Source organism: Diabrotica virgifera, chromosome 5 (assembly GCF_917563875.1).
Source record: "Diabrotica virgifera virgifera chromosome 5, PGI_DIABVI_V3a".
Classification (NCBI taxonomy): Eukaryota; Metazoa; Arthropoda; class Insecta; order Coleoptera; family Chrysomelidae; genus Diabrotica; species Diabrotica virgifera.
The window spans coordinates 18027708-18042082 of NC_065447.1; the positions used below are offsets into that span (position 1 = coordinate 18027708).

The following is a 14375-nucleotide window of genomic DNA, read 5'->3' on the forward strand; positions in this document are numbered from 1 at the left end:
TATTAATTCAGTTAATAAATGTGATAATTTTTTCACTAACTACGTATTCAGTGATTGTAATAATTTATGTGTACAACAAAAACTAATACTCAATTGAGAAAAGAGGAAAAGTGTTAAAGTGATTTTTGAATAATATATTGTTACTATGGAACGCTTACAATTTTGAACATCTTTAACAACAAAATACTTGGATCACAGAATATGTTATCCTGATGTATTCTCTGCTTGCATCTTCCATAAATAATACACAATAAATAACTTTTTATTAAGTTCACGTCTTAAATCAATTATTTATCAAATACACTATATATCAATATTATTTAATCAACAACTCAAAATATTCCCGATGCCATGTCAAATATTTAAAATTGTCACTGATTGTCACTTTCTGACTGACAATATGCTGACAATATTCTATTCGACTGAGTCCGTTGTAAGACAAAGATAGATTTGGAAAATATTACCACGGACATGGTGTCCATTTTTTTCGAATCCTGAAAAAAACTAATAAATACTTTTAAAAAATTTAAACGCAGAATGAAAGACTAATTTATTACCGAGGGCCGAAAGTCCCTTAGAATAAATAAAAAGTTTATTTTGAATGAGATATTTGAAATTAAAAATCACACTAAATTTTCTCTTAGTTTTTCACTTCTGTAACTTATTAAAATAAACATTATAGAAGTTCTCAGGGACTTTCGGCCCTCACTAATAATGTAATCTTTCATTCTGCGTTTAAATTTTTCAAAAATACTTATTAGTTTTCTCAGGATTCTAAAAAAATGAATCCCCATTTGAAAAGCATTGCAGCCGAAAATACGTACCCATCCTCTTAATTAAAATAATTTTCAGATTTAATAAGTTTGCAACAATCACCTTGCATTGAAACTAATGTAGAAAAGATAACATGTTAATTAGCATTTTGTACTATGATTATTTATTTTAAATTCCTTAGTTTCCTTTCTACAAAATTGAAGATGTCTAAAAATTCAAAATATAAATTCCTAATTTTTAAAATATTCTCAGTAACAATTTACAATACTGCTGTTTTCAAAATATACTGATAATAACATCAAAACAATAGGTACACAATGAATTTATATTTTATTTATTGTACCAGGAAAACTTACAGAAAAGTATACAGTAACCAAAAAACAATCAGATATTATTAGTTTTCCTTTCCATATGAGTCCATGTGTGAGACCACTTTCGTATGAAAAATGTTTCTAACTCGATTTCTTTGCGGATTCCTGTTCAAAAATGTCCCCTTGAAACAAATCAGAAGGGTGCCGGGTGAAATAATTTTTTAAGCAAATTCAAAATTACTTTTTTGCCTCGAAAAATGTATTTTTAGGATTCTTGGGTAATTATAGACAATAAAGGTCTGTTGTCATATTTCTGAAAAGTTGATAGTTTTCGAGTTATAAGCGATTTAAAATCTGAAAAATGCGAAATATGCATTTGCGATGCTTGAAAACTCACAAGTTTTAATAAAATGACAGATCTTTTTTATTTAAGATGACCCAAAAATGGTAAAAACATATTTTCATGGACAAAAAAGGTGATATTTTGAATTTGTTAAAAAAAATGTTGAAACAATTTCTGCCCAAAAATTTCGCCCGGCACCCTTCTGATTTGTTTATAGGGGATATTTTTTAACAAGAATCCACAAAGAAACCGAATCAGAACAGTCAGACACAGGCAGCATAAATCCGGACCCCGGAAGTGTCATAGGTTTTCGAAACGGACCCTCAGGGAAACTAATTGGTGACCCCTGCTCTGGAGAATAGTTATGTTAGTTGTGTGGTGTATATATGAGACCCTTAACATAGGTTGATAACACCACATTAAAAATGCCTCTAATTTTTATGGCATCTCATGTGACTCCAGCTTTCTACTCCCTCGAAAAGGACACTAAAGACGTAACATATAAGAAATCGTATGCGTATATTAATATTTAAAGATAGGTAGCAGAGACTCTTCCAAGACCGTTAAAAGAGCTTCTTGCTTTGTCAATGCTGGTTTTTGTTTCGTAGCTATGATCTCAAGTTTCCCAATGTTTTCCATAATATGCTATTGCAGCCCAAATAGCATATTTTCTCCACTCTTTCTAACGGTGTATCGCTTATTGTAATTTGCGCGTTTATGTTAGCGTAGATTTGTTTTACCTTTGTTGAATCTGAATGCACTGTATAGGGGAGTGCAATTAGAACGAAAATATGCATTGTTTCGGAAAAATTCAAAACAAGCTTATATTTTTCTAAAACTTTTTTTGTTAGTTTATATAGGTACTTGTTAAAGTAAAAAGTTCTACTCGCAAATTTGGCCGCTAATTGTTTATTAATTGTTTAAACAATAACAATTGATTCGTATAAATAATTTTAAAAATTTCGTTAAATTCATCATTTTACTTTGATCAAATATGTTTGTATTTTGTTTTTGATTATGCTGAATCCGAATATGGCATTGCAATTTGAAAATTCTTATACAGAAGCTCTTATACAGTATGTCTGCGTAGCTAGGAACCACATGGAAAACTTTTTTATTATCAATTTTACGAAAAAAAGTTATTCTTCATAAAATGCTCTGGATAGTCAAAAATCTAAAACTCAACCATCAGATATCAAATTTTATCAATTTTATACGTAGTCCAGGGTAATACGGTTTTTTCCATGACACTCGAGCAGCCAGGGTACTGAAGCGTTTTTTCGACAGGTAATACCTATAAGAGCAAATTGTAACTATTTCCTGCGTAGGATCTGGCGGCCATTTTTATTTATAAACAATTAAGTGTCAAAAAATGGCATTTTTCCCTTTTTTTCAAATCAATGGAAAACAGTGAAAGTTATGGTTTTTTTAATACAAATATCTTTGAGATTATGGAAAAAGCTTTAAAATGACGTATTACAAAGTTTGATATACTCATTTATGGTTAATATAATTGCGAAAAAAGGTCGGAATTGCAAAAAAAATTAATTTCGCAATAACTATTGTAAAAATTAGTGTACAGCTTTGAAATTTTTGTCATATAAGGGTTCTTTGGTGCTTAATATGTGATAAAAATTTCAAAGCGATTCATTCAATTGTTTAAATTTTATTCAAATTGTTTATCCCAGAGAGCATTTGTTTTACAATAACATAAGTCAGAAAAAAATGACGTTAGAACCATTCCACAGGTGTCAAATGAAATAGCATGAGCTATATTTTCAACTTGGTTTAAAAAAAGCGAATAAAAAATGCATTTATTAGTAATAAATAATTATGCAAAAGTATCGTAAATCTTTCCTTATAAACTTTTTATTTTGTTATATAAGAAATTATATATATTTATTACAATTTTTTATCAATTATGATATAAATAACATTACTTGGTAGTTGTGCACTTAAAACAGGGTAAAAAGGTTAATTTTTTTGGAAAAAGTTATTCAAAAAGTTTATAAGGAAAGATTTACGATGCTTTTGCACAATTATTTATTACTAATAAATGCATTTTTTATTCGCTTTTTTTAAACCAAGTTGAAAATATAGTTCATGCTCTTCCATTTGACACCTGTGGAATGGTTCTAACGTCATTTTTTTCTGACTTATGTTAGTGCAAAAAAAATGCTCACTGAGATAAACAATTCGAATAAAATTTAAACAATTGAATGAATCTCTTTGAAATTTTTATCACATATTAAGCACCAAAGAACCCTCATTTGACAAAAATTTCAAACCTGTACACTAATTTTTACAGCAGTTATTGCGAAAATAATTTTTTTTTGCAATTCCGACCTTTTTTCGCAATTATATTAACAATAAATGAGTATATCAAACTTTGTAATATGTCATTTTAAAGCTTTTTCCATAATCTCAAAGATTTATTCTTCATAAAATGCTGTCTCTGGTCTAAAATCTAAGATACGACCATCAGATATTAAACTTTTTTAATTTTATATGAGGTATGTAAAAAATATGAATTTTTCTTAAGAGTTAAGAGCCTTTATTATTCACAATATTTTAATTTCAAACAACTTTTCTTAATAACAATTTTCGATATTGTGAACTGTAAAGGTACTTTACTCTTGAGTGAAATTCATATTTTTTGACATACCTCGTATAAAATTAACTAAATTTGATATTTGATAATTGCATCTTAGATTATATACGATGCAGAGTATTTTATAAAGTATAACTTTTTTTCGTAAAACTGATAATAAAAAAGTTATCAATAGGTTCCAAGTTACGCAGACATGCTGTATAGGAGCTAAAAAAAAGTTTTTGCTGAACATTTATTATTGTTGAAGCTTATTATTAAATGTATTTTAGGTAAGTTTTACAGAAAAAAGTTTTGATCACTTTGTATAAACATTTTTTTAGCTGGTAATTTTCGGTTTTTGTATTACATTTTTGTTATCTTTCTTAATTTTCTCAAAAAGAAATAGTTTATTTCATTTCTAAAGTAAAATAATTTAATGCATTTTAAAGATTGCATCCTAAGCTTTAAAAAATCACTTATAAAACTGTAATAGATCTGTTCAAACTTGATTAATACCGTCTTAAAATGGTGGTAATTCTATAAAACTATAAAAATTTCAAAAATTACATTTTTTGAGACGTCATATCATTTGAATTCAATTTTTGAGATTTTTTTTAATGAAACATCATTTAGTAAGATGCTTGAAAGGTAAGTTGTGCAAAATTGTGAGTTTTGTAAGAAAAATTTATTAGTTACACATTTTTAAATCATTTTTAAACAAAATTCATGTAAGGCTCACTTTCCGCCCACACCTTACTTATGTCCATACATTTTATTTCTTTATATTACAACCATATTTACTTATTACATTTATTATTTTCTACGTACATTTTATTTCTTTCTATTTCATATAGCTTACTATAAAATAGCTTAATTATTCTTCTTTCATATTCAATTTGTAAAATTTCATTTGATCAATTAGTTAAAGAATTACATTAAAATAACTCAACCGTGCACTTCGCCGTACGCTAATTTACAGTGCGCCAATGTTTGTGAGAAGGGTGACTTTAGCGTTATCAATAAAAAAATATAGAAGATACAGATTTAATTTTAGAAAATTCTTTATATACGTTTTTTTTGTAAAATTTTCTGAATTTTTCAATGGTTAAGTCAGTTTTTTTCTATAATTTATATTTTCGGAGTTATTTAAAAAAACATCTAATTTCGTAGTTCATTTGTTTAATAAAAAATGAAGTATCCACTTCTCGAGTAGAACTTTTTGATATGTTGTTTATTAAACATTTCTTAAAGCGCGTGATACACACGCAATCTTTAAGTACGCGGGTTTAAAGATCGCGGACTTACTCGGCTCGCCGTCGGTGATACACGGCAGACTTAAAGTACGCGGTTTTAAAGATCGCGGTCGCCGTCGGTAGCAAAAAATTTAGAAACTGTCCTCGTGGTTAAATTTTTTATTTTCTGTGTACCTAATTTTGCTGAAATCTTGTGTTTTTTAGTAGAGTTTGATTAATTTTTGATCAGGTTTTGTTAAATAGAAGAATAATTTGATTTTTTATAAGTGTGGTAAGCTGTCAAAATCATGAGCACTTGTTTTTGATCTATTTTAATTAATACAAGGTAGGCATAAACAAACAAAATATCATAGATAAGATGGTAATATTTTCATCAGAAGGATAAAACAGCCTATAAATAATTAGGTTTACTCAAAAACAAATAATCAAAATAATTTAGTATAGCTTAAAATAGTGTTTTACGGTTTTCTCAAAACTTATAAAATGTAACTTGTCTCCTTTCAACAATAAACGATTAAATTATTTCTAGGCAATTTGCTTAATTAGTGAAAATATAAGTATAACTTTAAACGCAATAACATGATGGCTCGAGGCTCGTGGCAGTGATACACGTACGGGTTACGAGTAAGATTTCAAACTTGTTGGATCGACGGCGTACTTACTCGGCGGACTTAAAGTACGCGTACTTGCGGTGATACACGCGCGAGAAAGGTCGCGAGCCATAAGTTCGCGTACTTACTCGCGTGTGTTTGATTTTTTCCGAAGTGAAAATCTATATGCACTCTCTTAGTAAATATACTCTAATAATTTGACAATTATCTAATAGTTTTGATGATTTCAGATTAAAAGCGACCGCTTTGAAGTTGACAGGCCAGTATTTGAGTGAAACCAACGCAGAAAATAGCTCCACTATTATCTCAGATTATTTTCTCGCCTCGATTCAACAGATGGGAACCGTTAGAAGCGATGTTGAAGACAGGAAAAATGTCATGGACACGTATGATAAACTTGCTCTTTTTGCCGATAGAGAATATGTTCAGGTAAGTTTTCATACGATTTCATTGGTTTGTGATTCATTTTTAGCCGTTTAGTGCAGTCGTCAGAGATAAAAATGCCACTTAACCTCTAAAAATCATATGAAAAAGCTGAATTTTGCTGAAAATATCAATTTTTGGCCTCCCAAAGAAGATACAAAAAATTTTGCCACTCCTACCTCCAGGGGTGGCGCTAAAATCCTTATGGTACAGATGGGGTCGGAAAACATCGATTTACCAAGATTCTGCACGCCGTAGACAAAAAAATTTCAAACAAAAAATATGGCTGAGATAATTTTGAAAACTTTCAGAAACAGCGCTTGAAGCGACCGGCGATTTTGAATGTAAGTTTCGCGCGCGATATTAATTTTTCCCATTGTTAGAGCCTAATTTTCAAAAGCTATAACATGAAAGTTCGATTTTGAGTTTTGACAACAAATATGAGGCATTTGAAATATGATTAAAAAACGCTTAATGAAAACTTCCACATTACAAACGACCTAAAACATTTAAAACTACTTTTCGATCGAATAAATACACTTTTCGAAGCCTTACAACTTCACACAAATTCCACCCCATGCCTTTGGGAAGCATTTTCCGTATTTGTGGAAACATTTTGCGTGCCGTGAGATCGTTTGTAATGTGAAAGGCTCTAACAATGCAAATTCCACAGTGACCGGTCAATGAAAGTGATAAATTTTATTGATGAGAATCATAAAAAATGGCAAAAATCGTGCAACCTTTATTTATTTAACAGCTTTATAGAAATTCAATTTCATTTGCGACAAATCGCAAAAATTTTATACGAAAGATCCACTCTTTACCTTTAGAACGCATTTTGATTTTTGTCGATAGGACACTCTGATCAAAAGATATGTACCATAGTGTTAATACAAATTTTGTTTAAACAATTGATTTCCCGCGCGTAACTGACATTCAGAATCGCCAGTCGCTTCAAGCGTTCTTTCTGAGAGAAATGTTCTAGACAAAAGTGCTAGTAAGCATTTGTGTTCAAAATTATCTCCGTTACATTTCCTGTTTGCAACATTTTTTACGTCATACATCTTCTTTGTAAATATGTTTTCCGTACGTTCTCTGTGTTTTAAGGGGAAGCCTGGTAGGATTGATAAGAGTTTTTTCCATCTTTTTTAAGGTCCCAAAACTGACATTCTCAGCAAAATTCTGCCTGGTTGTCTCCATTTTAGAGATATCTCTAACGACTCAACTAGTTCTCAACATTGATTATATTATTAATTTTCTCTTCATTAGATAATGACGTACATGAAATCCGATTTATTTCAAAAGAAGATCGCCACTATGGAACAATCCAAAAAGGCAGCTTCGAGTATTCAAAATCAAAGAGACAGAACGTATGAAGAAGCTAAAGCCGCTGCAGTTCATACTAGAAATAGTAGTATAGACGAACAGGAAATAGAAAGTACCAAAATGGAATGTAACCAGTTTTTGAAATTAGCCCTAAAGTAAGCCATCATTAATACCAAAAATTGGTTTTAGTCCTGTCGCCAGGGGGGGTACAACGGCCTTCTTAATTCAGATGGACTTACCCAAGTTTTTTATGTATTTTGACCCGTAGAACACGAATTTTTTGGGTAACAGTTGGTCCGGATGTCGATAAGATTGTTATAACCAAAGAAGTTGAGGAATTACATAACAGCGATTTTTCGCAAAACAAAACATTTTTGAAGTTATACTTCTTTAGGCGCGATTGAGAGTAAAATTTCATAATACTGCGCGCATGCGCACACAGACAGTATGGCGTTTAGTTGCTAAATCTTTCAAGTTTCAAGTTATGTATAAATATATCAGTGCAAGAAAAGGTGTGAAAAGAATATATTAGTGTCTTCCTCAGGAGTAAGATGAGTATTATTAAAACATTTTATTGTATATTTATTATACTTCACCTTGTCTGTTTGTTACCGTGAATTGTCATTAGGTACGTCCGAACCGATACAGACAAAGTCCTCGTAGCGTATTTGGTATAGCATTCGGCTAGAGATCGAGAGGTCTTGAGTTCGAATCCGGAGCAATCCTATACTTTTTTTTATTTTTTTGAAAGCGCTAAGCACAAAATTAGTTTGGTGTTTAAAAAAATACCAAATGAATTTAAAACAAACTGTTTAAAGTATATTTATTTTTAAGAAATGATATAATAGAAGTATAACTTCTTACGTGCGTACAAAGTACACACACATTCTTTTTTTGTATTTTTTGGGTCATTCTAACCAAAAAATGTTCCTACAAGTTTTTTCGTAGGATGCATAGTTTTCGAGATAAACGCGGTTGAACTTTCAAAAAATCGAAAAATTGCAATTTTTGAACCCGAATAACGTTTGAATAAAAAATAAAATAGCAATTCTGCTTACCGCCTTTAAAAGTTTAAGTCAAATTATATCTGTTTTGAATATTTGCATTGCTAAAAATTTATTTTTTGATTGTTAAAAAAAGCTATAAACACATAGTGTTTCCCGTGCCTAATACATGCGTTTTAATGCATGCTACTTAGAAATAGCCCCGCTTGCACTTTTACCTCCTCTACGTACTCGTTCGATTTTAAATGAGAAATCATTGAAACATCACTCAAGCACTAGGTGTTTATAGCTTTGTTTTAACAATAAAATAATACATTTTTAGCAATACAAATAATTAAAACCGATATAATTTGACTTGAACTTTCAAATGCGGTAAGCAGAATTGCTATTTTATTTTTTAATCAAAAGTTTTTCGGGTTCAAAAATTCCAATTTTTCGATTTTTTGCAAGTTCAACCGCGTTTCTCTCGAAAACTATGCATCTTACGAAAACATTTGTAGGAACATTTTTTGGTTAGAATGGCCCAAAAAATACAAAAAAAATGTTTTGTTTTGCGAGAAATCGCTGTTATGTGATTTCTCAACTTCTTGGTTTATAACAATCTTATCGACATCCGGATCAACTGTTACCCAAAAAATTCGTGTTCTACAGGTCAAAATACATAAAAAAAACTTGGGTAAGTCCATCTGAATACAGGAGGCCGTTGTACCCCCCCGGCGACAGGACTATTTGTTCTATTGAATTTTACTTTCATTCATTAGGATCTGAACAAATTCTCAAGCATCCATCAGGTTTTTCAACTATTATAATATTACTAGACCATTGTTTAGGTTCATAAACCTTTAATACTACACCATTGTTAATCATCGTGTTCATTTTTTTTAAATTTATTTAGAAGTACTTGAAGTAACCTTCTTGATGGTTTTATGACTCCTTCTGCATTCATATTTATTTTTATTGGATAATATTCAGGAAATTCACCTATCCCTTCAAATATTTCATTATTAATTTTCATAAATTCAGTTTTGTTACTTTTACCATGTCTACTTTACTCTTTCATATTTGCTTAATCATATTGAATTCTTTACGTACCTTAGGCCCTAAAATAGGCCTTACATTTTTGCCAACAACAGCAAGTTCTACATCACCTACAGTCCGTCTAATTTACTTACCGTTGCACGTCATTATCTACATTAGAGATCTAAGTTGACATTGTTGCCCAATTACAAAAAATTCTTGAATTCATTTTAAATCAAATACATCACAAAATTTTTGCGAAAGTGGATTATACAGCAAAACAAATTAATATTCAATGTAAATAAATAAAAACTTTAGAAATAGAAAACAAGAATCAAGTTATAATCTTAAGTTAAAGTAAATAATAAAATCAGTAAATATAATGAATCAAATACTTATAATAAAAAATATAAACAAATATGAAGTGTCATCACCGCAACTGTCAAATAAATATAGTTACAGTGTATTCCGAACAAATGTGCTTCATAAAAACGCTTTATAATCCATTTATACAAATTAAATGAAACATATTATTGTGTATTTCATTAAGTTAACATTAATAGAAATCTTTAAATATTATTTCTACGCGTATATACCAAAATATGTCCAGTGGCTGTAATGCCAGTGTACTCGGCAAAGTGATTCTAAAAAAGAACACACCTACCGCCTAAATATTTCGTGTTGGTATCATGTGACGTCACGGGCTATGACGCGGATGACGTGCAACGGTAAATAAATTAGATGGAGTATATACATTTTATTGATTTTACCTATCTTTTTGAAAACTTGACTGGTAGAATATTGACCTGGGCGCCAATATCCAACTTGGAGCTGATCTTTTGGCTGTTTACCTCTACGTCCTGAGTCCACATTTTTTCTACACAGTTAGCGAACCCAACTTTTGTATCTACATCAATGAGATTATTGATATCGTCTATGTCCTCAGTTTCATCAACATTAATTTTTTGTATTTGTCTATTATTATTGTACCTTGGATATTTATTTTTACAACCCACAGCAAAATGGTTAATTTTATTACAGATTGTGCACAATCTGTAATATTTGTGTGGGCTTTTCATCGATTGTCATTTGTTTCGAGCTTGTGTCATATGTTGTATAATGTGTTTATAATATTTATATACGCTGTGAGCTCGTGCGTAGAGGGGATATTTACAAATTCGCGAACGCCAGTAGTGACAAGTTTGTAAACGTTTACTGGAAATTTGACATAAATGTCAAAGTGATTAATTTAAAATTAAAATTAAAAACATTAATTATAAACAATATTAGTTGGTCAAAGCTGTGGTATATATTTTTACCTTAAATATACTTACGTTTTAAATACTGAATTTAAGTTTTTTTAATGTTCCGTAATATCTAATTATAAATAATCTATTATAATCTTAGCGCCATCTACACGATTATTGTCAAAGTATCCGAAGTAAGAAATTGATATTTTATCAATAGAACGTCAAAATGATTAGAAAAATCTTAAAAAAATCGATTACTATTTAATTACTTTTTTGCGTTGTAAATATTAAGCGATAACAATTAAATAATAAATTTAAAAATTACCGGTAAAAGTTGAATTAGTAACCGCTAGGAGCGACACCAGCGAAGCTCAGAGCGTATACACGGATTATACGACATATGACAGAAGCTCGAAAAAAATAACTGTGAATGAAAAGCCCTATATACAGTGTTAAGCGCGCTAATAACCGGCAAAATAAAGCAAAAGAAGGAAAATAATACATTGTGAAGTAAAAAGAGATGAAGCTAGTAGAGGTGGAAATTATCGATATAAACGTATAGATTAACAGTACATTACATAGTTTTCCACCTTTAGAAGTATCCGAGGAGTATGATAACTGTCAATGTGACAGGAATATTTTATAAAAAAAACTCCTGTCACAGACGGCTTAAGGTGGAAACTATGTAATGTAATGTTAATTTATACGTTTATATCGATAATTTCCACCTCTACTGTTTTATTTATTTTTATTTCACAATGTATTATGTTTTCCATCTTTTGCGTTATTTTGCCATTTATTAGCGCGCTCATCACTGTATATAAAAGAAAGTTGTGTTAGTTACCAACACTTTTAACTCGAGAACGACTGAACATATTTTTATAATTTTTGTGTTTTTGGATTTGTCTTCGTCGGGAATAAAATAATAATAGTCCAGAAACCGAAGCTTTTCACCTCGCAATTTTTACAGAATGAATCGATTTGCTTGAAAATTTGAGAATAAGTAGTGGATGGTCCAAGGATCAAAATATATATCATGCCGAAAGGCGCTTTTACCATGAGGGTGGTTGCCACCCCATCTCGGGGGTGGAAATTTTTTATTATATTTTGACTGCAAAATTGATAAAAACATTAATTCTAAGCAAAAAAACGTGCTATACATTTTTTTTTGATAAAATTAATACTTTTTCATTTATTCGCTATCAAAAGTGTTAGTTTTATATCGAAAAAATCAATGTTTTTCGATATATACTCATTTGCCATTCACTCAATTTTTGCTGTAGAAAAAATTTTTTCAAACCAAATTCTTGGGAATTAAATAACCTACAGTTTCATATTAAAACAGTTTTTCCTATATCTGATGCTAATCTTTCTATTTTGAAGAAAATGGCATTTTTTACCAAACTAGAAAAAGTCGTTATTCGCTTTTAACTCCAATTTTTTTTTAAACTAATCATTTTAAGCCAGTCAAACTTCTAGATCTAGAATATACAGGGCGTAACAAAAATACATTTCATAAATTAAATCACATGTTCTGGGACCAAAAATAGTTCGATTGAATCTAATTTACCTTAATACAAATGTGTACATAAAAAAAGTTATAGCCCCTTGAAGTTACAAAATTAAAATCGATTTTTTCCAATATATTGAAAACTATTAGAGATTTTTTATTGAAAATGTACATGTGGCATTCTTATGGCAGGGACATCTTAAAAAAAATAAAAGTGAAAGTGCACCCCATAAAAATTTTATGGTGGTTTTGTTCCCTTAAATCCGCCCAAATATTTGTGTACGTTCCAATTAAATTATTATTGTGGTACCATTAGTTAAACAAAATATTTCTAAAGCCTTTTTGTCTCTTTGTAATTTTTCGATAAGTCAGTTTTTATCTAGATATTTTGAACATTTGTAAAATCCAACACAAAATTTTACATGGTAAGTAAACTTGGACAGTTTTATAACTTAGTAAGTTTTACACTTGGACTATAAGTATTAAAATAAGTAATAAAATTAATAAATGATTAAAAAGCATTCTTAATATTATTACTTGTACACTCTGCCAAAATATCCTATTTTGGTATCCATTTTATTCCATTTCTGCTATCAACGGCCATACCAGTCTGCCGGTTTTCGCTCAATCACCTAAGTCCAGCAGTTTCGACCGCAGATATTTGGATGGGTGACCTATCGCGTGGGAATTACTTAAGTACTTGTTTTTTTTTATTTTTGTAACTATTAAAATTTATATAAGTAGAATACTTAATCTCACTGATCTCTTTCACTTGGTAATTTTATAATGGGATTAACCTTTTACAGATATTATCTTCTTTGTCTGGTACACAGCGACGACAAAGACATCCGAATATTCAGAATAATGTCTCTGTTCTTGGAAAACAGAAAAAATCTCGAAATTAGCGACACCATAAAAGCACATCTACCCTCTTTACCGAGTTACAAGTACATTGTGATGCTGCCTCAATTAATACCCCATTTATCGACAGACAACGAAATTGACATCTTTAATAAGTACGTCTCCGTAATTATAGAGAAATGTGCTATGGAACACCCTCATCACACACTACCTTTGTTGCTTTCTTTGGCTAATGCACACAAAGACCGAGAATTTGATAAAGTGCCTACTAAGACTTCTAGTAACGATGCTAGAATTGCTACAGCAAAAGAACTTATCAGGAAGTTAAGAAATAAAGGGTAAGTGCTTAAATTAAAATATTCTCTACAATTAAGGCACTATTTGTGTAGTTTTACCATTGTTGATAAAATAATAGTTGGTCAACGCAACGAATAAATTTGTTTGATTCTAATTGAGACAGTCACCAGATGTCCCCACAATTTATATCAGGGTGTAACGCGTAACTACGATAAGTCCAAAATTCATAGACACCAAATTGGATAAAGTAGTTCCATTTTATCTTTGACCATGCGGTACGATTCATTTTCAAACAAATTAAATTAAAACATAAAGTGAAACGTACGCCGATGTGTATAGTATACAATGCTGAGCACGCTAATAATCGGCAAAATAGCTCAAAAGATGGAAAACATAATACATTGCGGAACAAAAAGAGATGAAACTAGTGGAGGTAGAAATTATCGTTATAAACGTATTAATTAACATTTCCCACCTTTAGACGTCTGTGACTGGAGTATTTTATAGAATTCTACTGTCACAGTGACAGTTGTCATACTCCTCTGATACGTCTAAAGGTGGGGAACTATGTAATGTAATGTTTTCCATCCGTTGAGCTATTTTGCCGGTTATTAGCGCGCTCATCACTGTATAGTATACAGTATATAAAATGTATGTATATACACATCGACGTTCGTTTCACTTTATGTTTTGACTTAATTTGTTTGAAAATGAATCATGACGCATGGGAAAAGTTAGAGTGGTAGATCTTTACGACCCTATTCAAAACACACCAACTCGCATACATACAGGGTGATTGATTAGT

General features: G+C 30.4%; 1 protein-coding gene across 1 annotated transcript in view; it reads left to right on the forward strand.

The window, feature by feature from the left end:
- The window catches only part of LOC114332584 (serine-protein kinase ATM-like), a 144589-nt gene that overhangs the window by 95346 nt on the left and 34868 nt on the right, over positions 1-14375 (forward strand). The window contains exons 25-27 of the mRNA XM_028282413.2: positions 6113-6311; positions 7575-7786; positions 13219-13611. Of these exons, the coding sequence (XP_028138214.2) occupies positions 6113-6311; positions 7575-7786; positions 13219-13611 (804 nt within the window). The remainder of the gene's footprint in view (positions 1-6112; positions 6312-7574; positions 7787-13218; positions 13612-14375) is intronic.